At 34.1% G+C, this 27,335-nt stretch overlaps 1 protein-coding gene across 3 annotated transcripts in view; it reads left to right on the top strand.

The window, feature by feature from the left end:
- Window positions 1–26,877, top strand: part of SLC35F5 (solute carrier family 35 member F5) — a 40,036-nt gene extending 13,159 nt beyond the window's left edge. For 2 of the 3 annotated variants that reach the window (XM_061439560.1, XM_061439561.1), the window contains exons 8-16: window positions 5,449–5,530; window positions 6,288–6,375; window positions 8,658–8,722; window positions 10,644–10,748; window positions 14,132–14,291; window positions 19,893–19,983; window positions 22,522–22,676; window positions 23,216–23,302; window positions 26,037–26,877. In XM_061439560.1, coding sequence (XP_061295544.1) covers window positions 5,449–5,530; window positions 6,288–6,375; window positions 8,658–8,722; window positions 10,644–10,748; window positions 14,132–14,291; window positions 19,893–19,983; window positions 22,522–22,676; window positions 23,216–23,291 — 822 coding nt within the window. In that variant the 3' untranslated portion in view covers window positions 23,292–23,302; window positions 26,037–26,877. Of the gene's footprint in view, window positions 1–5,448; window positions 5,531–6,287; window positions 6,376–8,657; window positions 8,723–10,643; window positions 10,749–14,131; window positions 14,292–19,892; window positions 19,984–22,521; window positions 22,677–23,215; window positions 23,303–26,036 lie in introns of those variants that run through there. The other variant, XR_009741019.1, reaches the window with a different exon arrangement.
- Window positions 26,878–27,335: the final 458 nt, after the last annotated feature.

Genomic DNA, 27,335 nt, shown 5'->3' with positions numbered 1-27,335 from the left:
GTATTAAAGTTAATAATTACTAGTCATATGTGAAAGAATGTAATAAATACTGTACACTACAACTACTCATATATATTTAGAATTTGGATAATAAATAGTTATTTTATACTATGATATATATTAATACAAATGCTAGTAAATATCCAGATAAGAGTTTGCATTGACTGCATTGATTTCTTCAAATAATTGCTTTTGTAGTTTTACTTAAAATTCGTATGTGTGCTGTCATGTCAGTTGTGTCTGATTCTTTGCGAACTTACGGACTATAGCCCACCAGGCTCCTCTGTCCATGGGATTCTCCAGGCAAGAATACTGGAGTGGGTTGCTATTTCCTCCTCCAGGGGATCTTCCCAACCCAGGATTGAACCCGGGTCTTTTATATCTACCGCATTGAGAGGCAGGTTCTTTACCACTAGTGTCACCTGGGAAGCCATATAAATGTGGTCAAAATATTACTAGTATTTATAGTAAACATTTTTTCAGAATATTTTATTATAGCTTCTCAATTATTTTGATTTAGAAACCAAAAAATATGCTTAGTGTTTCACATAAAAAATTCATTTAGCAAATAAAATATTATTTTAGGCTAATCTTGGATTAGACAACTTGTCTGAGTAAGTAAAAACTCTGATTTACAATTTAAAAATGAATTTTAATACTCAACCTATTCCAAGGTTGTTTTGTATGAACCTTTAGGATTTAAATATATACTGAGCATTTAAAAAAATTAGGTAATGATGCAGTGCTAATGTCAATATTATTAGCCTGGTTATTAGATTTTTTTTTTTTACATTACAGTTTTGCTTCATATATACGGCATAGCCAATTTTTCACCATCCTCTGCCTGAATAACCTCTGTTTTAGTGATACCTTGATTAATATATTCAGGAATGAAAATCAAAGAATCTTTGGGAGTTGTAATATGGTAACTACATATGTAATAAGGTTAACTTAAAGGCTCATGTATTTAGATTATGCTATTATGATTTCCATTACCTTGTTTTAAATGTGTAAAGCAAGACTAAAATTAATTAATTTTATCTCTTTAACTTTTAAAGGAGACATGAGGTGAAACGCAAAGAATCTATATAGTAAAAGTTTAAAAGGAGGCGAGAGATAAGAACCAGATTAAACATATAATGTCTGTATAGGGGGCAAACTGACTGTGGAATGCGTTGATTATGTCAGGAACTTCCACTAAAAGAAAGCACACAATTTATCTCTAGGCAGTTTGACAGGAAGGAAAGGTGGAGACCTTTCTGATTTACGTAGCTTGTTGTCTATTAAAAAGAAGTACTTCTCTTTATTGATAAAGTTAACTTTTCCCAACTCAAAACTGAGAGAATAAATTTCATAGGCAGTAAGACATTGTTCGAGAAGGCAATAGGACCCCACTCCAGACTTTTGCCTGGAAAATCCCATGGACAGAGGAGCCTGGTGGGCTGCCGTCTACAGGGTGACACAGAGTCGGACATGATTGAGCGACTTCACTTTCACTTTCCACTTTCATGCATTGGAGAAGGAAATGGTAACCCACTCCAGTGTTCTTGCCTGGAGAATCCCAGGGACGGGGGAGCCTGGTGGGCTGCCGTCTATGGGGTTGCACAGAGTCGGACACGACTGAAGCGACTTAGCAGCAGCAGCAAGATATTGTTCTGTATAGCAGATTTACAGGTAGATATGTGCAGATAATAACCTTTTAGAAAGATTGAAGTAAAATATACATATCACAAAGCTTACTGTTTTAATTATTTTTAAGTGTACAAGTCAGTGGCATTAAATACATTCACACTGTTTTGCAAACATCTCCAGTGCCTGTCAGGAGAACTTTTTTCATGTTGCAAAACTGAAACTCTATACCCATTAAATGATAATTTCCCTTTCCCACCTGCCTTAGCTGCTGACAGCTACCATTTTATTTTTTGTCTCTGTGAGCTTAACTGCTCTGAGTACTTTATTTAGATAGAATTATACAACATTTTTCCTCTTGTGACTGACTTATTTCACTTCATAATTTAATAAATTATTCTTGTTCTTCAGGGTTTATATTTGTATCATGTTCAGAATATTTTTCTTTTTAAGGCTGTATAATAGTCCATTCTGTGTATATACCACATTTTGTTTATCTGTTCATCCATTGATATACACTTGGATTGCTTCCACTTTTAATAGTCTTTGAAACATGTAAAATATCATGTATGAAATGAGAAACCAGTCCAGGTTCGATGCACGATACTGGATGCTTGGGGCTAGTGCAGTGGGATGACCCAGAGGGATGGTATGGGGAGGGAGGAGGGAGTAGGGTTTAGGATGGGGAACACATGTATACCTGTGGCGGATTCATTTTGATATTTGGCAAAACTAATACAATTATGTAAAGTTTAAAAAATAAAATAAAATTAAAAAAAAAAAGAAAAATCAGTATTAAGTACATTATTAATATAAGAGCAGGGAGCTATGTTAATCTTTAGTAAAGGCATTTCTATAGGAAGTCAGAGTAGTACAGTCCAGGAATTCAACTTTTTAGAAACCTGACTCAATAGAGTGATAAGCTTAGTTGAGGTCTAGAGCAGTGCTATTCAGTAGAAATATAATGTGAGCCTCAAATATAGGTCATATATGTATTTTTAAATTTTCTAGTAGCCACATTAAAAAAAGAGAAAGTTATTTTTTTTCTTGTGTCTTTATTTGAGAATTATTTGAAAATTTAGCTGTTTTAGAATTTTGCCAACCATAAATGAGTTTTTGTATTCCATCAACTGCAGGGCCCATAATGAGGCTTTGTACTTAGTATGATGTCTTTCATCTTTGGCCTTTGAAACGCTTTATAGGCCTTAATTAATTCTTTGTTTTTCTTTTTTTGGAGTATAATTATTTTACAACATTGTGTTAGTTTCTGCTGTGCAGAGTGAATCAGGTATATGTATACATATATCCCTTCTCTCTTGAGCCTCCCTCCCACCCGCTCCATCCCACTTCTTTAGGTCATCACAGCACTGAGCTGAGATCCGTGTGCTATATAGCAACTTCCCACTAGCTATGTTTTCCACATGGTAGTGTATGTATGTCAATCCTAACCTCCCACTTCGTCCCACTCTCCCCTCCCCACTGTGTCCTCAGGTCCTCTGTCTAAGTCTGCATCTCAGTTTCTACCCTGCAAATAGGTTCATTGGTACCATTTTTCTAAATTCCATATATATTCGTTAATATATGATACTTCTTTTTCTCTTTGTGAGTTACTTCACTCTGTGTGACAGACTCTAGGTCCATCCATACCACATAAGTAAAGTTAATTTTAATACTATATTTTTATTTAATCCACTTTATGTATATAAAACACTTGAACATACTCTTGATATAAAGATGATTGATGAGATAGTTTGCATTCTTTTTTTTGTACTAAAATCTTCTAAACATTTCAGTTTTTAAATATTTTTTTCTATTTCATTTCATTTTCTGTTTTTATTTCAATTTCTAAACATTTCAATTCAAGCTAGCCATATTTCATTTGCTTAATAGTGACATGTGGCTAGTGGCTAGTGTATTGGACATTGCAGTTCAAAAGGAGTTAATAATTACTGTATTTGCCAGCCCTCCTTTAATTATTTTGTCTCATTAGGGCTTATGGTGTTACAGTTTTTTTCTGTAAAGTACAATTTAGGTCTCACAGGCTTTTACGCTAGTTTTAAAATCAATTACCACTCATGAAATAATGAAGTATTATATAAATTATTTGTGATAGCTCAATTATTAGTAAGTGGTTGTCCTCAACTCTGAAATAATGAAGAGAAACATTGTAAAAATAATTTTTACTGAGGGTAATTGAGATGGTCTGACTTTGTGATGAGGCTGCCTTGAGTTTGAGAGCCAGAGAATGGAATTTGGGGAGAACTGGAGAGTGGGAAGATTTTTCTGGAAAGAGTTCATAGCTAATGATGAGTAGTTAGAATCTTTGCATTCCTACCATCTAAATGGTCTTATTTTATTTCTTTATCTTGCATTAGCAGAGAGCAGTGAGATTGTTTGGAAAGTGAGCACAGTATTTAAGTATTAAAATGGTAAGGAAAGTAGGTCAAGAAAGCTAATTATCACCTGATAAGCATTACCTATTCTTGCAGAAAATCTCCAAAAGATAATTAAAGGGCAGAATCTTCTGCTTCTTGTTTAGTGCATCAACTGCAAGCAGTTGTGGCTCCTATTGCAATATATATTTGATATTGCTCATCCTGCCATTTGCTAACCTCATTTTTTATTTAGATAGTCAAGTGAAATTAGGATGTCAGAAGACTACAGATGGAATCAGAGTCTCTGCTGTGCTTTCAGTCTGGCTTTAGCTTACAGTGTAGACTGAATGGAGACTTCTAGGCTCTCAACCATCTGCTGCTTCCTAGCAGTGTGCTAAAATCATGTGTCTATACTGCTTCTTTGAAATATAAACGCTGATAATCATACCACTCACTTAACTAAAAGTTCTGAAAGAGATCAGGAGATGTCCCTCCCTTAACAGAGACAAATCATTCTCCAGCAGAACATGATTATCCAGTCCCTCTGTTTAAGCAACAGAAAACAGGTAGACAAGCAGTTAATTTACTTAGACCAACAATCTGCTTCTTAATGTATGCTACATTAGGGACACTCATGCACATGTGTCCCAGGAGGCATATGCTAAAATGTTCTTGGTAGCATTGTTTGGAATAGTCAAAAAAATGTCCACCAACAGAAAATAGATAAGTTGTTGTAAATTGCATTAGAATATCTGATGGCAGTGAAAATAACTTTGTATGCACATACACACAAACATCAGGCTTCGTCAAAAGAGGCCTTATTTCTTATTCTCTAAATCAAAGTGGGCCCAGGGTTGGGAATATAAAGATACCCTAGCTTAGATGAGCAAAAGGGAAGAAAGAAGGGGAAAAAAATTCCCATAACTGGAAAACCTCCAGTTTTGGTGTTATGTCTCAAAACTGAGAATCACAGAAACAATCACAGTTAGCCAGTAAATTCACAGTATTCTTGGACATTCTGAAATTTCCAAAGTGAATACAGCCTTTGTCTGTATCAGTCTGGCCAGTTCCATCTCCTTAAGCATCACCTGTTCAATTGATTTCTCTTAAATTTGATTTAGATAAATTTAATACTATCAGTGCTTAGATAAATCAAATTTCAATGTTGATTTGATATTAAATTTATCCTAATTTTTAAAAAGAAGCCTGAAGAGTGCTAATTTTTAACCAATTTGTTCATTTCTTAAGAAAATTGGATAGCAAAGATTTTTGGTCTGATATAAATGTGTGTCTTCTTTTTAGGCCTGTGATTTTTCAATGCAAAACAAAATTTAAAACTTCTTATAATAGTATTTAGCAGGAGAAAAGAAGGAGGGAACTATAAATTATAATAACAAATACAAATAAGTAATTTATTAGGTTTCATTATTTTCTGTTTCTTCAGTGGTTTTTGGCAAATTTCTCATATCAAGAAGCACTTTCAGACACACAAGTTGCTATAGTTAATATTTTGTCCTCAACTTCTGGTAAGAAATTTGTCTTATCTGTATTATAACTTGAGGCCTATTTCTGATATATATGTGTACATATAAATATTTTTATCTTGTTATAAATTATTTCATTCTTTTTAACATATATTAATGTATTATAACTATTACTTAATCTTAAAGTTTAGTACCATAGCCTTGTACTGTTTATATTCCTTCTAATGCTTTACAGTATTTTCTATGCAACAAAAATACATTGTATATAAAGTTTTATAGGCTGACCCTTTGTATTGTAGCTGTCTTTCCTTTCACATATTCTTTCTAAGGATATTTTTTTCGACCCTTTGGCTAAATGTGGTTGCTTATTTCAGATCTATAATTTGCTCTATGAAAGGTGTTTTATTTTTAAAATTGAATCAACTTCCAGGTCTAGAAGATAAAAAAAGTATTTTTGAGCTGTAAAAATAACTATAGCACACATACTTGATTATGATGAGGTCAGAATATTACTGTGAATGCTGAGATTAACTCTCTTAGTAGTTTTAAAATAAATAGGACTGTACTTGATCTGTATTGGTGAGATAAACAGTTTAATTTGGAGACTGTTTCCTTGTATGGTCTTTGAACATTTCAGCCTAGGTAACTGTAGTGTATTCTTAGTCATTTAAAAATGACAAGATTTAAAAGTTAGGTAATAAGTAATTTACTTATTTAAACAATCAAGTTGATAATAAATAATTTTAACAGTATTTATTTAAGCGAATGTATCTTTCTTTAAATCTTTTTCTTTCCACAGGACTTTTTACCTTAATCCTTGCTGCAATGTTTCCAAGTAACAGTGGAGATAGATTCACTCTTTCTAAACTTTTAGCTGTAATCTTAAGGTAAGAATATAGTATAATAGCTAGTTTGTTCTTCTTAAAAATGCAGTGTTTAAAGCATTTCTGGTAGTGATAGAGGAGGGTTTATATTATAATATCATATATAGGCAGAGAAAGAGGAAGATAAAAGAAGGTTTTAAATGAACATCAGCTCTGCATCACATCCTTGGCTAGTTTTAGTTTTTAAAACCTTCCTAGGGAGCATAACTGAAGGGAGGATCTTTGGTTCCCATTCATGAGACTGTGAACTTAACTAAGTATTGTACTGACATTCACATGCAGTTGTCTCTGATTGTCTCAGCCTTAATCTTTTAGTTATTTTCTGTATAAGCCATCTGGCAATTTTGTATTACTATTTGTAATATAATACATAAGTACCATTAGTAACTAATTTAAATCTTTTATTTTTATTTAGCTTTGTATTTATTTGTCTTGTCTTCCCTAGGAGATTTTAAACCATTGAAGACTAAATCCTTGTTTTCTGCTTCTTTGTGTTATCAAAGGCCTAGCATAGGGCTTTGCTTACAGTCAGTATTCAAATAGATATATTGATTTGATGAAACTCTTGTTTTTGTAAGAGAAAATCAGAAATCAGAGAAGGTACCAGAATAATTTACCAGAAAGATTAGTGTTTTTGAGCTATCAGAGCTGGCTTTGAATCAGAGCTCTGTTTGCCCCTGGCCATTTCCCCTTAACTCTCTGAGAGGATTTCCTTGATGGCAAAATGATGATAGTATCATCTAATTTACAGTTTTGTTTTAAAGTTTGGAAGGATGTATAGGAAAAGTGATTATAATAGACACTGGTTCTTGGCAGTCACAAAGTGGTGTTTCTCTCTTTTAGATACAAGGGTAGATTGACAGTGGTAGTTTTCATGGGCAGTCTGATTGAGCCAACTGATTTACCATTTAGACTTCATGGATGCTAGGAATTTATTCTTTTACATGACTGGCCCATGATTTAGCCAGACGAATTTTTACACTAGGAAAATACAGTATATTTATATTAGGGAAGTAATGAGGTTTATCCAGCTTTGTTCACAATTCATGCCTATTTCTAACTGTTCTTTGTGTTGTCTTAATAAAAGTAGAAAGATGCACAGAAATAGAAAGACAATATAAGGCTCCGTGAGGATGGGAATCACATCTCTCTTGTTCATTGCTTAACCCAAACTATTGCTCAATAAGCAACAGTTGAATGAAGAAATAACCTCTGATTTCTCTGCCTCCTTTATTTGGTCTTATTTTATCCATTAAAATGATGGAATTATTTATTTAAATATTTAAGAATAATTTTACTGTTAATTTTGATTTTACCTGGTGGGTTAGTGATAAAGAACCTACCTGCCAATGCAGGAGATGCAGGTTTGATCCCTGGGTAAGGAAGATCCCCTAGAGTAAGAAAGAGCAACCCACTCCAATATTCTTGCCTAGGAAATACCATGGACAGAGGAGCCTGGTGGGCTGCAATCCATGGGGTTGTACAGTCAGACAACTTAGTGACTAAACAACCATAACAATATCAAGAGTTATTACTAGTTTATATGGGTTTAATACATGTACATTTCAAAAAAAAGATTGAAGGAGGGATGACAAATTGACTTTTTCCTAATTGAAAGGCAGAAGATAAGCATAGCAAGTTAAGAACACTAGACTCCGGAAGTAGACTGCCTGCGTTTCAATCCCAGCTATGTGATTTTGGTCAAGTTACTTCATTTTTTTGTGCGTTAGTTTTCTCATGTGTAAAATGGGAATGGTAATGATTAATAATACCTTCCTTATAAGGTAATGTCAGTCATTTTATGTGGATTAAATGAATTAATACAAATACAGCACTTATAGTATACTGATATTGCTGCTGCTAAGTCGCTTCAGTCGTGTCCAACTCTGTGCGACCCCACAGACAGCAGCCCACCAGGCTCCCCCATCCCTGGGATTCTCCAGGCAAGAACACTGGAGTGGGTTGCCATTTCCTTCTCCAATGCATAAAAGTGAAAAGTGAAAGTGAAGTCGCTCAGTCATGTCCGACTCTTCACGACCCCGTGGACTGCAGCCCACCAGGCTTCTCCGTCCATGGGATTTTCCAGGCAAGAGTACTGGAGTGGGGTGCCATTGCCTTCTCCGATACTGATATTATTCAGTATTAATTAAATCATGAATTCTTTGATGGTTTGACCTAAAGTTAAGATTAGTCTTTATTACTTGTAAATAACTTTGATCTTTATGATTAGTCTTTTAAAGGAATTTATTATGTTACTCATCAGTAATGACGGTTATTTCTCATAGCATTGGAGGTGTTGTGCTGGTAAATCTGTCAGGATCTGAAAAGTCTCCTGGAAGAAACACAATAGGTAAGTATCTGACTCTGAATTCTTCCTGTTAGAGTATACAAGAAAGACCTGTGCATATCATTGTGCGTGTGCACATACACACACGTGCATGCATATGCACACATGTGCACACAGATATACACGCAGAGGGTGGGCACTAATAAGGCTTTTATTAAAAAAGTTTTTCCTTTGGAAATAATGTAAGAAAATTAAAAAATAGAACACAGAACTCTCATATAACCTTCACCCAGATTCTCTTAACTGTTTATAACATACATAACTACAGTATAGGTTTAAAAATCAGGAATTAACAGCGATTACAGTCATTTTTATTTAGTCTGTAGGTTCTTTTCAAATTTCACCATTTTTCCCCACTAATGTTCTTCTTCTGGTCCAAGATCATTTGTTGTGTTTAGGTATCATGTCTCCTTGGTTTTCTTTAATCTGTGACTATCCCACTGTCATTTTTTGTCTTTCATAACTTTAATATTTTTGGAGAATACTGTCTGCTTTTTTTTGTAGAATGTCCTTCAATTTATTTTTCTGGTAATTCTTTATGGTTAAATGAATATTGTGCGTTTTTGGCAAGAATACCATGGAAGTGATACTGTGTCCTGACAAATCCATCATATCAAGAAGGCTCATGATATTTATTTGTTCTATTACTAATGACATTAATTTTAAAGTGATGTCTGTCAGGTTGCTCCAGTGTAGCTCCTAGTTTTTCCCTTTGTAAGTGATAAGCATCTTGTTAGAGATATGGAGACTATACATATATCCTGCCCATCATGCTTGCAGCCACTAATTTTGTTATTCTCTTCTGATTCTTACCTGAAACAATTACTACTATGGTAAACATTTAGTTTTTGATCCATTGTTTAGATTTAACAGAAGAATCCAGTTTCCTTGGTTTCCTTCTGTATACTTTCTTTAGATATTTAAAGTCCATTGAATAGAATAATGCTTTCTAAGCTATTCCTGGATAGTGCCCAGGGAGCTGTGTCTCTTGAACTGTCTTAGCTTCTTCTCGCCTAGAGCAGCTCTGTATGTTTAAAACAATATATGTGTTTTGTGTGTGAGATTTTGTTGACAGGCTATCCTTTAATAGCAATAATAAATAAATGAAACGTTGAACTTTTGGATAATTGATTTAAAGTATTGAATGTGGTCACTTGGCAAATAGCACCTTATTATAGCTGTTTTTAAAGGCTTACTTAAATGTTTTTGAGAGTGAGTTAATATATTAAAGAGAATCAATATTCATTACGCAGGAAGGAACTGCTAGTGCTACATTATGTTAGGTATTTTAGAACATGAAAAAGTATAAATTATGTGTTTGCAGTTGTCAAGAAGTTTTTTCTTTTAATCAATATATATGATTGACAAAATGAAACTCCTAGAGAATAAAATCATACTAGATTCAACTGTAGTAAGTATTAAATTGTCTAAAATAGAAGACAAGTAGGATGGAAGTTTAGTGGAGTAGAAAGAGGATGCTTGGTGACAGTGTGGGACTTTAAAACAGTCTTGAAAATGGTGGTAGAATGTGTATTAAAATGATACATGGCGGGGGGTGCGGAACAATATAAATAGCCTAGAGTGGGAAGAAAACATTGTTAAGTTGGCTATGTCAGGTCTCAAAATTGTTTATGTACGGGAAGATAGGAAGTATGCACTTCAAAATTAAATACCAAAGTGTTGGTATTATAACATGTATAACTGATTGGTTAAATCATCAAAGTGAATGATTTTGTATTTGTTGGTTTACACTTTAAAGTCCTTCCTATATTCCTGGAGGACATGGAAAAGGTGGGTTATACTTTATCTTTTCATATTTGAATAGTACTCATTTCTTGAAATAGGACCTGACTGTGTCAGATTTTAATTAAGTATGTGTTGAATGAGTTCATGAACAAATACTTTATTATATTGACTTTTACAGGTTCCATTTGGTCTCTTGTTGGAGCCATGCTCTATGCTGTTTATATTGTTATGATTAAGAGAAAAGTAGACAGAGAAGATAAGTTGGATATTCCAATGTTCTTTGGTAAGAATATGTTTAACTTGTTGAGACTATGTACTCTGAATGATTAACTTAGGGTTTTGTTTTTGTTTTTTGGAGGGAGTAGGAAAGGTTCCCTTCCCACTCCCCCATGTAATTCTTTAAAATCATTAGACTTTAAAGATTATGAAGTCCACTCTCAGTGTTTTTCTCTTATCTTGTTCTGCATAATTGTGGACCTGGAGGAAATGTTCACTCTCTCAATGTGAGGTAAAAGAAATTCTAACATACCTTTTTCAAATTAATATCTTTAACCTGGAAATCAGATATTTTCCTCATTGATATCACTGGTTATGCTGTTATAAGCATGTGAGGGTTACCTGTTGTATTATACATTTTGCCATTTTTGAATTGTTAGAAGCATAGAATTGGGGAAACTGCCCCAAAATGATGTCTAATACTATTTCTGTCTATGAGCTAATTTTTACTAAAAATTGTAGGTCATTTGCACTGTAAGACTCAGACTCTTTTATGACATAGATTTTTTAAATTACCCAATTACAGTTTCAGGCATCAATTCTTAATTTTGGTAAATGCCTAATATAATTTATAAATTCTTATTTGCCTGAAATGAGCTCAGTAAAGAAGTCTGATATCTAGGATTACAAAAGAAGAGTACATTGACATGATATGTTCTAAACGATATCTGAATATCAATAGATAATGGAGCCTAGGGATGAGAATTCAAAGTACTCTAGCTGTTGTAACTTCTTTTATCTCATAGTCATCTGAAAATGAGATTAGACTAGGTTAGTAGCTGATTTATTAAGGATCCTGGGAAGATTGGAAGGAAGTGGAGTTGAATGTGTGAGTTTGGTTCCCAGACTGCTCTGCTGCTTCTACTGAAGCAATTCTGCTTTGTTGTTTTTTTAGCATTATAAATTAATTTGTAGAAATGATTTTTCTACTAAAAGTAGTTTGAATATCTGCACCTAATGATTAACAAAAATAAAATCTTTGAAAACCCACCAGACTGGGTGATCACTCAAGTTGCTTTCAAGTAGAGAATTCCTAAGTATACCTTAAATATGAAGATAATTTTAATGACGTCTTATTTTGAAGTCATAGCAAAGTCCATCTGGAATGGATTGAAATGTTAATATTTTGCAGTTTTTTTTTTTTTTTTTTTTTAAGATTGGCAGCTTTGAAGAAAAATTGCTTCTTTACTCTTGCTGGAGAGTATGTGTAGACATATGCCATGATATGTAAAGCAATATGAATTTGACCTGGGCTTTAGAATAGACAGAATTAGAGAAGAAGTAGTTAGAATTGAGATGTGGAAAGTTCTTTGGGCATCACGGTGTGAGCAGAGCATAGCAGGAAACAGTGAGTAGATCCAGTGTGCTGGAGCATTCAGTTGAGGAAAGAGGAGAAGCATATGAGGCGTATGAGAATCTGCAGAACCAGTGAAGTGATTTGAACCTTTCATCTCTAGATCCAAAGGTTGTCACTTCATGTGGAATTTCACAGGCTTCAAGTTCAGGGAACAAAAAGAGATCTGCTTCCTGATAATGTCAAAGTGAAAGTGAAGTCACTCAGTCGTGTCTGACTCTTAGTGACCCCATGGACTGTAGCCTACAAGGCTCCTCCATCCATGGGATTCTCCAGGCGAGAATATTGGAGTGGGTTGCCATTTCCTTCTCCAGGGGATCTTCCCAACCCAGGGATCAAACTCTGGTCTCCCGCATTGCAGGCAGATGCTTTACCCCAAAGTTTGATGTTTTAAGTACAATGATTTTTTAATGTTATACAAGCCTTTTGTGTGTGTTGTTTTTTATTTTTATCACTAGGTATCTTAAGTTGGTTTTCCTAGAAGCAAAATATGAGACAGTAATTTGGTGTGCGAGATTCATGGAAGGGGTGCTCTGCAGGAAAGACTGACAAGCGAGTGAGATAAGCAGAATAGAGAAGGGGCAAGAACCATGTGATCTCTGGTGCAGCTGAGGCTTGGCCAGCTTGTTATAGATCCCTGGGCAGGGAGCATAGGGAGAGCAGAGGCAGTCCTCAGAATTGTCCTAGCCTAGAGCCGTTAGGATTTGGCTGCAGAGGGTGTGGAGTGGGGAGAGGGTGGGATCTTTTTGGGAAAGACAGACTTGGTCACTCACTCTCCAGGACAGTTCTTCAGAGAAGGCAGGTACTGTAAGTCTTAGTGGCAGATAGAGAGTGGGCATTCCCTCCCTATTACAATTTAACTAGGCATCCTAAATACAGGTTTATTATTTAGCAGCAAATATAAAATATATATCTACTGTAATTTTCTTTTAGGAAAGCTCTATAATTACCTTTGGATCTCACAGTGAAATTGTGATGTTAAACTGTATGCTAAGTCACTTTAGTCATGTCCGACTCTGTGTGACCCCATAGACGGTAGCCCACCAGGCTCCCCCGTCCCTGGGATTCTCCAGGCAAGAACACTGGAGTGGGTTGCCATTTCCTTCTCCAGTTAAACTGTATAGAAAGTCCAATAAAAACTACTATAAAATTATAACATTTGTGTCTTTACATTTTCATGTGTGTAGTCATATATAAGCTCACATTTCTATATTTAAAATAACAGCATTTGTTAACTGTTTATTCATGCCATGTACTGTGTTGTATTTTTTTCTAATCTTCCTAGTAACCTAATTAAATGTTATTTTATACTTACAGATTGGAAAACCGAGGTTTGCAAGAGGTTAGCATGTTGCCTAAAGATTATAGTAGTAGTGAATGGTAGAGTGGGATTGGATCCCAGGGCAGTCAGACTGCACTTACCCACTAAATGTTATACCCATCCTTTACACATAGTCCATGTTTAGTTCATATTTACATAGCTATCTGTATATGTATGTAATCTCACAGACTAGCTTATGAGCTCTAGGAAGGCAGGAAACAAGAATTTTATCTTTTTTTAGAACCTTCCTCCATTATCCCTAGCATAGCATGGGTGCTTTAAGCATAAATACAGATTGAATCAGAGAGTAAACAGTGTATGTAGTTCATCGTAATAATTTGCGCTGAACACGTGCACACATAGATATGCACGAGTTATTTCTTTTACGTTCCAGGACACTGTATTATCATAATCTGATGTTGACAGCCAATCTTTTTGAATCATTGTAAATGTTTTTTCTTCAGTAGTTGCTCTATGCAGTAGGGATAGTTGAACCTTGAAGACTCTGTGATCCCCAGTCGCTTGATAAAGTTTTTGCTTGTGTTCATCTCTCCATAGGACTTACTTAAAAACAAAAGTAACAGAACTTTCAGTTAAGGAAACCTAATGAAGCTCATTATAGGAAACCTAATGTTTTCTGATTGTAGAGTTGCAATTTTGAAAGATTGAAATAAATCACAGTTACTAACTTTTTGTCTCTTTTATACGTGTTTAGGTTTTGTAGGTCTCTTTAATCTGCTGCTCTTATGGCCAGGTTTCTTTTTACTTCATTATACTGGATTTGAGGACTTTGAGTTCCCCAATAAAGTAGTGTTAATGTGCATTGTCATTAATGGCCTTATTGGAACAGTGCTCTCAGAGTTCCTGTGGTTGTGGTATGTACTGTTTATTACCCTGTGATTTATTAGTTATGAATTTATTGACTTTTGGCTAGTTTAAGCATTTCTATATTTTCTGTCTTCTGATGGCCCTTCCTATGTACTTTCTCAGCTTATATACTTACAACGTAATACAGTAACTCCATTAGAGCAGGAACTGTTTTAATTTTTTTAAATTTCTGTGTTCCCATTGCATAGACTAGTGGCTTGCATATAGAAGTTCATAAATCTTTGTTGAATGATTAGATGAATATGAATGACCTATATTTATAGAACTGTTTTATAAAGTAGAGTGTTACGCAGATTAATGGTATCATTTTCTAATGGACACTCACACTTAGGAGATGTGTATCCCAGGTATGCATACGTGCGTTCTAAGTGAGAATCTGGGAACTTTGCTTATTCAGGAGTCTTTGAAATGTCTGTTTGATTGTTCAGATTTTTGTTTATTCTCAGGACTTTTCATATGAGTGAGGCAGATATATAAACCCTAATCTTTAGGGTTTGATTAATTTGAGATTTTAACATACTTTGATGTAGTATCAACTATGTTGATATGTGGTAATAATCTTAAAATATTTTGAAGATAATATCTTATATAGTGTTTAAGAAAACCTTCAAATATAGAGTTTAACACTTAGTTCTATTCCCATCTAATAGAAACTTAGAAACACAAATTGTACTTAAGCTCCTGACTGAATTTTATTGCATACCATTTAAACTACTGATTAGTTTTCCCTTGCAAAAGACTGCAACAAAAATAGCCTTTTCCATGAAGTCTTGCTTAATATGCTACCTGCACTTGTCTCCCCTCTCCAATTAAGGAAGTATCTTTTTCCTTGATGTCCTCCACTCTCACTCCCTTTTATGTAGTACTTAAAGGTTTAGTTTATATTGTAGTAATTCATGTAGTTGGGTTTTCCTGGTAGCTCAGACAATAAAGAATCTGTCTGCAGTGCAGGAGACCCAAGTTCAATTCCAGGGTCAGGAAGATCCCCTGGAGAAGGGAGTGGTTACCCAGTCCAGTAGTCTTGCCTGGAGAATTCCAGAGACAAAGGAGCCTGGCAGGATACAGTCCGTGGGGTTGCCAAGACTGAGCATGAGGTCGTTAGACTGAGTAATACACACGCACACAATGTATGTAATTATCTTAAATTCCTTTGTTGATCTAGAACCCTTTGGTATCAAAATCTATTTCCTCATTTTGTACAAATTATTTTAGGTGCTTTTTTTTTTTTTTTTTTAAACCAAAAGGACTTACCTTTTTTGTGTATTAATATGTATCAAATGTCTTGTTCTTTTATCCTGTCACTTCTTTTGTTATATCGTTTCTCCTGCCTCCTTCCACTCTTGGTTCTGAGCTGATGAAACTACTTACTGGTGATGTTTTGAGTGTTCTTGGTTGAACCATAGAGAATTGTTGATTTTCAGCCATTTTTGATGGCTGTTTGAGAGGGTTCAATGCAGTGAACCCTATGCTTTAAATGATTATTCACTCACTGTATTTTAATAGAAGTTTATATTCTGTACTATTCTAAGTTTAGTTTAAATTAGAAAATTTCAAAGCAAAGAGTTCTTACATATTTGAAAGAAATAATTTTAAAAATTTTGGATATTGGACTAGAGAAAGGTTTAGCATGGTTCGTATTACATTAAGACTTAGAGTAAACATGGACAGTGCCACTTTCAAATGTTAAAATACTCATTCCTTATTGAGAGTTTTATTTTTAATAAATATATAGGATAGTTTCATTATGCCAGCAGATTTTAATGTAGGCTTTGAGGATGAATAAATACAAGTTGTGACATATGTAAGCTCTCTAATGTGAGCATTCTAAGTTTGCACCCTTGGAAAATTTTACTCAAATAATAAAATAACATGTTTTGAAGTATTCTTTTTTATATTTAACTTTTTTAAAATTTAAAAAATGTACAAAATGGATTATAATGAAAAAATAATCTTTGTCTTCTACCCCAAATTTTCATTTCTTTTTCTCAAAGGCAACCACTGTTAATTTCTTAGCCTTCTACCATACAAAATTATCTGTACATACAGAAGTGTGTATCAATCTCTTGATCTCCCCCCTCCAATTTGTTTTATTTTTAACATGAAAACTATGGATATCATTCTTTACTTTTCTTTGTTCCCACAAATTGTTGTCATGTAAATCCTTACATATCAGCCACTAGATTCATTTTTTTAAAGCCTGTGTAGTATTCTAATCTGTTATGCTCCAATCTGTTATGTAACATAATGCATAGAACATAATGTGTTTTACCAGTTCCTTCTTGAGAGATGTTTTTGCTTGTAGTCTCTTGCTTTGAAAGTTATATGGTATTAAGCATCCTTATATTTTTGCATATACACGTAATTATTCTATAGGATAAATACTGAAAAAAACTGAATCAAACACATGGACTTCTGATTCTGATAAAGAGTTACAAAATATCCTCCACAGAAGGAACACAGTTTATATTCCCAACTGTGTATTTGAATCTTTGTTGTTGAAAAAACTGAACACTCAAAGTCATATATTATGATCAAAGCTACCTGGGCTGGATTTTTCAGGACTTCAAAAAAGTTTTATTTTTCAGATATACTTCTATACTCAAGCACTTAAGAATACTTTTAGTAACAATTCAATAGCAGTAAGTTAATCTGTAATGGAACAAATTTCATGTCCCTTAAATTCTAGGTGTTATTGTAACTCAAAACAACTATAAGAAGCATATCTATATGTTTTATATAATTTTATATCTTAAAAATAATTAAATCAGAAGTCATAATCTACATGTATGATGATTTTTTTCTTTTAGGAAGGCAAGATTATGTTAACTATAAATAGACAACTAACTTTAGCATATATATAATCATGTACGGAGTAGCATACTAAAGATTTAAAAGTGCAGTTGTAAATTTTTTTGGAAATTAGAGATGTGTACTTGTCACTCATTGTTTATTTAAAAAAATTTTTCAAGTGCACCATTAGCTCCATATACTGTACTTCTAGTGTAGATGTGAGGTTATCCACCTAGTCCTCTGTCTCAGCATTTCCTGAAGTGTCCTGAATGGATAATAGATCAAATGAATTCAGCCATCAGCTAAATTGGGAAACCTGCTATAAGTCAAATGGGTTTTTTAATACTTCATCTCAGACTCGGTCTGATGTTACTTTGCATTATGAATTTCTAAGAACAAATGTATTTTAAAAACCCAGGATTTCCCTGGTGGTCCAACAGTTAAGAATCTACCTTCCAATGCAGGCAGTGCGTGTTTAGGATCCCTGGTCAGCAAACTAAGATCCCAGATGTTGTGGGGCAACTAACCCCACATGCCACATCTAAAGACCAGCCCACGTGCTGCAACGAAGAGCCTTCGAGCCACAAAGAAAGATCCCACATGCCACAACTAAGACCTGACACAACCAAATAAATAATTAAAAAAAAAAAAACCTCAGGGAATTCCCTGGTGATACAGTGGCTAGAACTCAGTGCTTTCACTGCCAGTCCCAGGCCTTGCTTCTGGTTAGGGAACTAAGATGCTGTAAGTTGTGCGGCCAAAAAAGAAAAGACCAATAATAATTTTTTAAACCCAATATTTGATCCCCAAATACTCTTTTCACAGAGAAGCTTATGAATTGCGGGCTATCCCTTGAATTCTCTTTACCACATTGATAAGAACTAATTGTCCAGCCTCTGTTGAACACTTAAAGTGACATACTTTATCAAGAGTTCAGTTCAGTTGCTCAGTCGTGTCCGACTCTTTGCGACCCCATGAATCGCAGCATGCCAGGCCTCCCTGTCCATCACCAGCTCCCAGAGTTCACTCAGACTCACGTCCATCGAGTTGGTGATGCCATCCAGCCATCTCATCCTCTGTTGTCCCCTTCTCCTCCTGCTCCCAATCCCTCCCAGCATCGGAGTCTTTTCCAATGAGTCAACTTTTCGCATGAGGTGGCCAAAGTACTGGAGTTTCAGCTTTAGCATCATTCCTTCCAAAGAAATCCCAGGGCTGATCTCCTTCAGAATGGACTGGTTGGATCTCCTTGCAGTCCAAGGGATTCTCAAGAGTCTTCTCCAACACCACAGTTCAAAAGCATCAATTCTTCAGCGCTCAGCTTTCTTCACAGTCCAACTAACTCTCATCCATACATGACCACAGAAAAAACCATAGCCTTGACTAGACAGACCTTTGTTGCCAAAGTAATGTCTCTGCTTTTGAATATGCTATCTAAGTTGGTCATAACTTTCCTTCCAAGGAGTAAGCGTCTTTTAATTTCATGGCTGCAGTCACCATCTGCAGTGATTTTGGAGCCCCCAAAAATAAAGTCTGACACTGTTTCCACTGTTTCCCCATCTATTTCCCATGAAGTGATGGAACCAGATGCCATGATCTTGATTTTCTGAATGTTGAGCTTTAAGCCCACCTTTTCACTCTCCTCTTTCACTTTCATCAAGAGACTTTTTAGTTCCTCTTCACTTTCTGCCATAAGGGTGGTGTCATCTGCATATCTGAGGTTATTGATATTATCAAGAGTTAGCCTCTTGTATTTCAGGACAATATTGTTAACCCTAACAGCTAGAATTTACTTACCTATAATTTCCATAGTTCTATAGTCCTAACTGTATATATATTACAGCTTTATAATTAATTTTTATACACTCAATATCTATTCAATACAATGCTTTTCTTCATTTTTTTCATTCAGTTATATAAAATTATATGCAGTTGGTATGTCAGAATTTGATACTAACATTGATAATTCAATGTGAAAATAAAATGAAGAGCTTATATTTTGGTTACATCAATTACTAGAAAAATGAAAAACAGCAAGGAAAGATCCTTAAAAAAATACTCATTTTTTTTTTTTCTGATACTAAGCCAAACCAAAAGAGCAACAAACATCTAAAGAGTACTTAATTTTTAATGAGGGCAAGATATTTTTGCTTTAATGACAGACTCACCTGTTGGTTATCACTTTCTTACTGTTATAAGTTATTGTCCTGAACTTTTATTATAGCTGTTTCCTTTGTTATCTAAGTGTCATTATCACAAAACTAAGAATTCTTCTGACAGTTTTATAAAAAGTGTTAACAAAATATAAGTTACACATCCAAAGTTGAATATCATCTGTAAGCAGATTTAGAAAATAATATAAAATCTTTTGAAATTTGTATATTTATATATTGGATTTTTAATATTTAAAGATGAATTTTGAGAATTATCTTAGTAACTGTATTGTTTATTATGTTAATCCGTCGTAAGCTTTTATCCTGATCTCTCTTGCCTATATGGTAGGGTAATTTTTATTTTTTAAGATTTTTGGATGTGAACCATTTTTAAAATCTTTATTGAATTTGTTACAATATTGCTTCTGTTTTATGCTTTGGATTTTTGTACACAAGGCATGTGGGATTTTAGCTCCCCAACCAGAAATCAAACCTGCACCGCTTGCATTGGAAAGTGAGGTCTTAACCAGTGGACCATCAGGGAAGTCCCCCCCACGAGGATAGATAATTTGGGGTCATTGTTTTTTGTTGGTTCTTTTGTTGTTTCAGTATGGCAACGTATATTTTCTTTCTTTGCTTTTTTTTTAGGGGCTGCTTTCTTACCTCATCATTGATAGGCACACTTGCACTAAGCCTTACAATACCTCTATCCATAATAGCTGACATGTGTATGCAAAAGGTAAGGCAAACTATTTACTATATATTTTAAGTATATTATTAAATCAGAGCTAATAATGAAAGTTAAGGGACTGTGACTAAATTATAAAGATGACCATGAATAATACTTGGTGCCTTCTCTTCCAAGCTGTTTTACTACATAGAGATATAAAAAGTACCAAAGAAATGGTCATCTTTGTAATTTAGTCACATTTAGTTTTTTATTTAAAAAACAATTCTTTGTTATTTAATTTTGTTTTCTGATTCAGTATATTATTTATTTACTGTGGTTAAGAATGGAAATCTCTGTAATTGAGAATTAATTATGCTTCATATACCATGATTTTCAAATAATGTGAATATTATTAAATATATATAACACTAAAATCATACATCATATAATATCCAGGCCTTTCTACATCTTCAGGTCATAATCTTGAATATCAACCAAAATTAGTGAAACTAGGGAAATGATGCTTATCAGACAGACGATTTTGGTAGCTGCTGTGTAAATGAACTTTACCATACTGATATTTTGAAAAATCAGCTTTTTTGCAGATTTGAAAAATAAAAATTGAAGTTTAATTTTATTTTTGGATTTTTAAGAAGACCTGTAATAGCGAATTTAATTTTAGTAAATGATACTGTAATTTGTTCAAATATTTTAAGATGGAGGCAAAACAGAAGGGAAAATATATGTATATATAATTGATTAGAAAAACACACCGACAGTCACTTCTTGATTGCACATCAGGCATTTAGTTAAATGAGTAGGCTGCGCCTTTGGTGGGAATTAAGGGCAGAAGAAACATTCTGGAAAAAGTAGCAGGGTGTGTCCCAGAACTGCAATAGAAACATAGTGGGAGTAACTTACTTTCTTAGGTTTTTTTTTTATTCTAATAGTGAAAGGTATTTATAGATATCAATAGTTTCTGAAAAATTTTGCATTCATTAACTTTATTTACTGTGCTTAAGATACATTTTGTTTTGTTTTGTTTTTAACTTATTGCTATTTGATATAATAGGAAGCATCCCTGATTGCATTCAGACTTATATTCAGATATATTCAGAAATTAGACTTTTTTTGTTTAGTTGGGCAGTTTTCATTGTTAATAAATGTCTTCATTAAAAAAAAAAAAATTTGTCCTCATAGCTTGCTGGAATTCAAATTAGAAGTTTTTTATTATTTGGCAACATAAAAATAACTGCATTGTTAAAAGTGAACTTTGCCTGTAAAAGTCATCTAGAGTTTCACCTACCTTTATGAAGTTTGGTTTTTTCAGTAGGATTTTTTTAGGTGAATAGTCATGATATCATTCTGTCAACTATATTTGCGTTTTTAGCTCTAATTAGTCATAAGTTTTTTTATGCTGTATTTTTTCTGTTCTTGGGTCATTTAAATTCATCATGTTTTTTCTAGATGATTAAATATCCTGCAAATATTCCAAGAATATGCTACACCAATAGTTTGATAACCATGTGAAGACTTTTTAGTACTGCCTGCTAGGTGTTAGGCTGACTCAGCCTGTGTATATGTACCATATGAGAAGAATGTGCATGCTGAAATTTATTAGTGGTTTTCCTTGTGTTATGCATTATGAGTCCTTCATAAATAAATAATTATTTTCACAAATACTTTACTCTGACTAAAGCTAATATGAAATGGAATAGTATATGTTTCCCACAAGAGGGAGTCTTGCCTTTGTTTCTATACCTCATTTCTTTAATACTTAGAAAGGGTAAGCAGTTTTTCTTCCCTATTTTAAAGATAGGAGTTACTGTTTTCATCATTATTTTGAAAGCAAACTACCAGTGTGTTGCAGCTGAGTCTCAATAATTAATCAGTGTAGGCTTTTTTGGTAATTGTTTTTGATCCTAAGTTGAATCTAGGTGGTAAAGGAAATAATTTTTTTTTTTTGGTAACTTTATGGGATCTCATTATTTTTAATTTTCTTGATGATCCAGGTAAAATGATGGTTTGAAGGGTCAGGATTAGCAATCTGAGAGCTCCTCACCACTGAGGCTTTGCCTGTCTCCTTTGGCTCACATTTCCTAGTAAAAGTATTTCTCTTTGTAGTCTTTACTTGTGATTTCCTTTGGAATCTTTTTCTTTTTAAGCTGTATTTCATCAGTAAATTGTTTGCCAAAGTTTCACTTAAGAGTTTCATCTGTTTTCAGTACTGTCATAAGAAAAGACCCATAACATAACACAATATCACAGCTATAGCATAACTTAGTTTTTTATAAATGGGAATTTAAAAAAAAATGACTTCAGAAACTAGAGGAGAAGAATCAACTTGAGAATAGTCAGTAATCAGTAAAGAACAAATGGGCAGTGTGATATGTAAGACAGATGCTTAAAAATTCATAATTCTATTTCTGATGTACTCTGCCTAATAATGTACTGCCTAATGTACTCTGTCAGTGCTTAGTATTATTTTCTTGGTGTTTTAATTTATTTGTCCACGTTATCACAAATGTAAAAGTTGTGTTTAAGGGAAAATTGTCTTAATGATAATTGTGGGTTTTTTTTTTCTTTTTTCCTGTCTCTTATTTTTAGGTGCAGTTTTCTTGGTTATTTTTTGCAGGCGCTATCCCTGTATTTTTTTCATTTTTTATTGCAACTCTCCTGTGCCATTACAATAATTGGGATCCTGTGATGGTGGGAATCAGAAGAATTTTTGCCTTTATATGCAGAAAACATCGAATTCAGAAGTAGGTTAAGTTCCAATATAAATTTTTCAAATGTTTGCCAAGTATGGGAATCATACCATGCTGACCTAGCTTTTAGAGATTCTATGAAGAATTTTTAAAAGATTATAATATTATATATACAATGCCAGATAAAAGAATCTGTTCAGATCTATGGGTGATAGGATAGTTTGTTCAAAACTGCTGTTTTTTAAAAAATGTTTTAATTCACAGGTGAAATCAAAGTGCTTACAGTTTTGCTGTAACAAATTTAAGTGTAGAAAAAATTTATTGATGTGAACAAAATTCATAATAAAACATGGTAACATTGCCTCATTTTCTTTTTCATTTTTTTTTTAAGAGAGAAAGTATTTTATATTCTCTAAAACATTACATTACAGAATGTAAAGAACTTCTTACATTCTGTAAAGAACTTGGGACAGTTTGTTGAGCAGTCTTGCTCTAGTCCTAGGTCTGACCTCAGGCATTAGCCAGTGGAATAGATCATTTGTAAAAGTTCCTTTCAGGTCTAAAGCTTTCCTAACTATTGTCTTTTTTTTAAGGGTTCCAGAAGACAGTGAACAGTGTGAGAGTCTCATTCCTATGCACGGTGTTTCTCAGGAGGATGGCGCTAGTTAGCTATATTCCAGGTTTGTATGTTAGTGGGCATTAGTATTGAATAAGGTTCTTATTCTTTTAAAATGTTTATTTATTTTTATTTTTGGCTGTGCTAGGTCTTCTTTGCTGCGCTGGCTCTTTAGTTGTGAGTTGGTTGCCATATGTAGGATTCTCATCACAGTAGCTTCTCTTGTTGTAGAACACAGGCTCTAGAGCACACAGCCTTCAGTAGTTGCAGCATCTGGGCTCCTTAGTTGCAGCACCTGAGCTCTAGAGCAGTCTCAATAGTTGTGGCCCACAGGCTTAGTTGCTCCACAGCATGTGGGATCTTCCCGGATCAGGAATCGAACTCGTGTCCCCTGCATTGACAGGCAGATTCTTTACCACTGAACCACTGGGGAAGCCCAGGTTCTTATTCTTGTATTGCTCAAATACAGAATCAATTTCCTATAATTAATATTTTTGAGAGTTGATACAGCTTAGAGGCTGAGAAAATCCAACTCTAGAGTCAAACTGCCTGGGATCCAATTCCAGCTTCTGTGTGTACTAGCTGTGTGACGTTATGCAAGGTTTGTAACCTCATTGTGCCTGTTTTCTTCTCTGTGAAGTGGGGTTGCAGAAGAACCTCCCTCACAAAGTTGTTAGAAGTATTGAATACTTGGTAAGTTTAAAACACATGAAATATGGTACCTAACCCAAATAAGTGATTACCAAGTATATCCAGTCCTTTCTCTATGCATGTGTGTGTTTACCATAACTGGCATGATACATCCAACATATCCTGATTCTCTGACTATGCTTTTCTCTTAACAGTGTTTCAAGAACAGTTTTTTGTTTTTTTTTTTTAATTTTAAGAAATAGTATCTTTTATATTTCTTACATGACAGAAAGAGTTTTATTGTGTTTTGGCTGCTGTGTCTTCACTGCTATGTGTGGGCTTTCTCTAGTAGCCACAAGTGGGGGCTACTCTAGTTGTGATGCACTGGATTCTTATTGTGGTGGCTTCTCTTGTTATGGAGCACAGAACTCTTAGGCCTACGGGTTTAGTAGTTGTGACACATGGGCTTAGTTGTTCTATGGCATGTAGGATCTTCCAAGACCAGTGATCAAACCTGTGTCCCCTGCATTGACAGGCGGATTCCTAAGCACTGGACCACCAGGGAACCCCTGATTGGTCCCTTTTTCTTCTAGTTTTTACTCTTAGGATGGCTATGCATGCAATAGTGTGAAGAGTTAGAGTTCTATAAGACTTCTTGTTCAGTGCAGCTGTCTCCTGCCCTGCCTATATTGCTCTCACTTTTTTTCCCACCCTGAGGAGTCCCTTTAAACTCCTCATTGATTATTTCTGTATTTTCCTCTCCATCTAAGTACCATGCTTATACTTCTATTTCTTGATTTTTCAGTTTCAGGCATCTTCAGTTGATTTTCCCACTATGGCAGTATAAGATAGGTTACTTTCAGCTTCCCCCTCCTCTGCTCCCACTCCACTTGCCTGCCTTCCAACCCTGTATCCTTCCTTCATCCTCATCATCCAGGATAGTTACCGTGTGGTTTGGATAGATATGTTATCAGTGTTTACCAAGTTATGACCATATAAATGTTATTTTTCCTGAACTATGTAGGATTGTGCCGGCATTTAGAGAATTAACCTCAGATCTTCTCCTGGGATAGAGAAGAGGCACTTGACTAGCTGTGAAAAGTGAAGGGACGGCATCTGAGTATCTAATTGCCTTTTTCTATAAATTTTGTACCAATTTTAGTACGTTTTTAGTTGTACATTTTTTTAGTTTTTTAGTTGTACGTTTGTAGTCTACCTATTTTTAGTTGTTTCTTTTACCTCTCCCTACAGAGAAACCTGGTTGTATTTCTTCATTGCTAACTAAGAATTAGCTGCTATATTCTTGTCTCTGTTCTTTGTCCATGTGGTTTAAACCTTAAAAAATCCCTTTATTGTCTTTCTCCTGAGGTTTTGGAGACAGTAGAACTAAATATGTATTTTGCCGTATTTAAATTTTTAAAAAATGCAAATAGTTATATAAAGCTTTTTTAGAACATACTTTATTTATTTATTTCACTATGTTGGGTCTTAGTTGCTACACATGGAATCTATCATGGAGGCATTTGTGCTTCTCTCTAGATACGGTGCCTGGGCTCTGGAGTGCACAGGCTCTCTAGTTGCAGGGCACAGGCTTAGTTGCCCCACAGCATGGGGGATCTTAGTTCCTTGACCAGGAGTTGAACCTGCATCCCCTGCATTGGAAGGTGGATTCTTAACCACTGAACCATCAGGGAAGTCCCTCTTTAAATCTTTTTAATGCTTTAATTTATGCATTTTCCCTCCCTGGTATGCTGTGCATCATTTTCATATTCACATTCATACCCACTCTCACCCAGAAATTTTTGGAAGTGAGAGTGGGATAAAAGGAAGATAGTGAAGACTAAAGAAGATAGACTATAATAGAGTAGAATAAGGTAGACTGGGTTAGGCAGGAGTCTTTATCTCCACAGGGATAATGATAGGATGTATTATGAATAAAACTGTTATTTTGTGATCTTAAAATAGCTTCAGATGTCAGTCAACACGTAGAACTCACTTACATCAGTTCTTAGTACTCACCTCAAGTTCTGGTATCCAGTTATTTAAGTATATAGACTGTTTGATATGTATTTCAATGTTAAGATAATTTGCTTTTTAAAATATAAATTAGAAAATTAAAAATGACAGTTGTAATCTAATGATGATTATGTGTTTGTTTTTATTTTTAGCTTGATGATGGAGTAGTATACAGCGAAGAGACAATCTCTGGCAAGTTTTTGTAGAAAAATGTTTCAGTGCCTAGTCTGAAAAATAACAGTTTCAGTTCTTTGGAACTCTAAAACATATTTTCCTCATATCTTTTGTCTTCATTTTCATAATGAAGTACTTTGCTATGTAGCTGTGTACATACCACTACAGTTATAGGAAGTTTCGGTCTACAGTCCATCTAAAGGACCAACCTGCCTTATACATCTCAAGGAATTCAACTGATGAAATAATTTGAACTAATCAAAGAATAAAATTTTAATGTTCTGAAGACTTTATTTTCACTTATTATTTGTTAAATGCTGGACTATATTAGGAAAATGTTTTCAGAAATCATTTTAAGTACATAGATCAGTGTTTCTTACAGGTAAAATGCTAAAATAAGCTGCCTATAATAGGTACGAATTATATTTTTGAGTTTTGTAGAATATTACAAATTAACAAAACAAAAAGTGTTTAATTTATGCAACAAATATGTTCACACAAATTTGGTAGGACTTTAAAAAGAATCAATGTTTGACAGATCTGTTTCATTTACACTGCATATACTATATTATCTTTCATAGCATTAGGTGCCTTGTACTTTAAATCTGTGACAAACCATGATGAATTTTTAAAGGGGAAGTATTACTGTAAAATGAAGAATTATGTATTTCTAAAGGCTGTAATGCTGTAAATTTAATTGATAAAGCTCTGCTTATTTAGAGTTTTGAAGAAATATCCTCTCTTCAATTGAACATTTTCATAATGGAATGATGTAAATTGAAGTGATAAAGTATTATTAAAATAAAATGTTTATATATATGTGTGTGTGTATTACAGATCTACCAATTGGTTTCTGATTTTTTCATATATAAATATGCAAAATTGTTCTAGAACTGGATGCCTCTTTTTAAAATAATTTTAGTTTTCCTAAATAAATTTTTATGATTAAAAACCAAAGAAGGGAGGCAAGAAGAAATTCTACTTTAAAAATTACAGTTGTACTTTTCCTCTACCAAGATTAAATTAAGTATAAAATACTCCTGATTTAACTCTTAGACTTACATCCTTATTGTGCAGCTGCTCCTGGACTTTACTCACTGTAGACCTCAGAGGATTAATGTATGTCCCAGAATCCATTCAGTCTTTTGATTAATCAGAACCCATTTCCTTCTCAAGTTTTGTGAGACTAGTTCATTTCTCTTTAGAATTTCTAAAGAATTGAATTATGATTCAGTTCAAAGAATTATGATTTTTAAGAATTCCCTTTGTAATGCTTA

This window comes from Bos javanicus, chromosome 2 (genome assembly GCF_032452875.1).
Source record: "Bos javanicus breed banteng chromosome 2, ARS-OSU_banteng_1.0, whole genome shotgun sequence".
NCBI classification, from domain to species: domain Eukaryota; kingdom Metazoa; phylum Chordata; class Mammalia; order Artiodactyla; family Bovidae; genus Bos; species Bos javanicus.
Note: the sequence above shows the minus strand (reverse complement) of the source record. Positions and strands in the feature narration are given on the sequence as shown.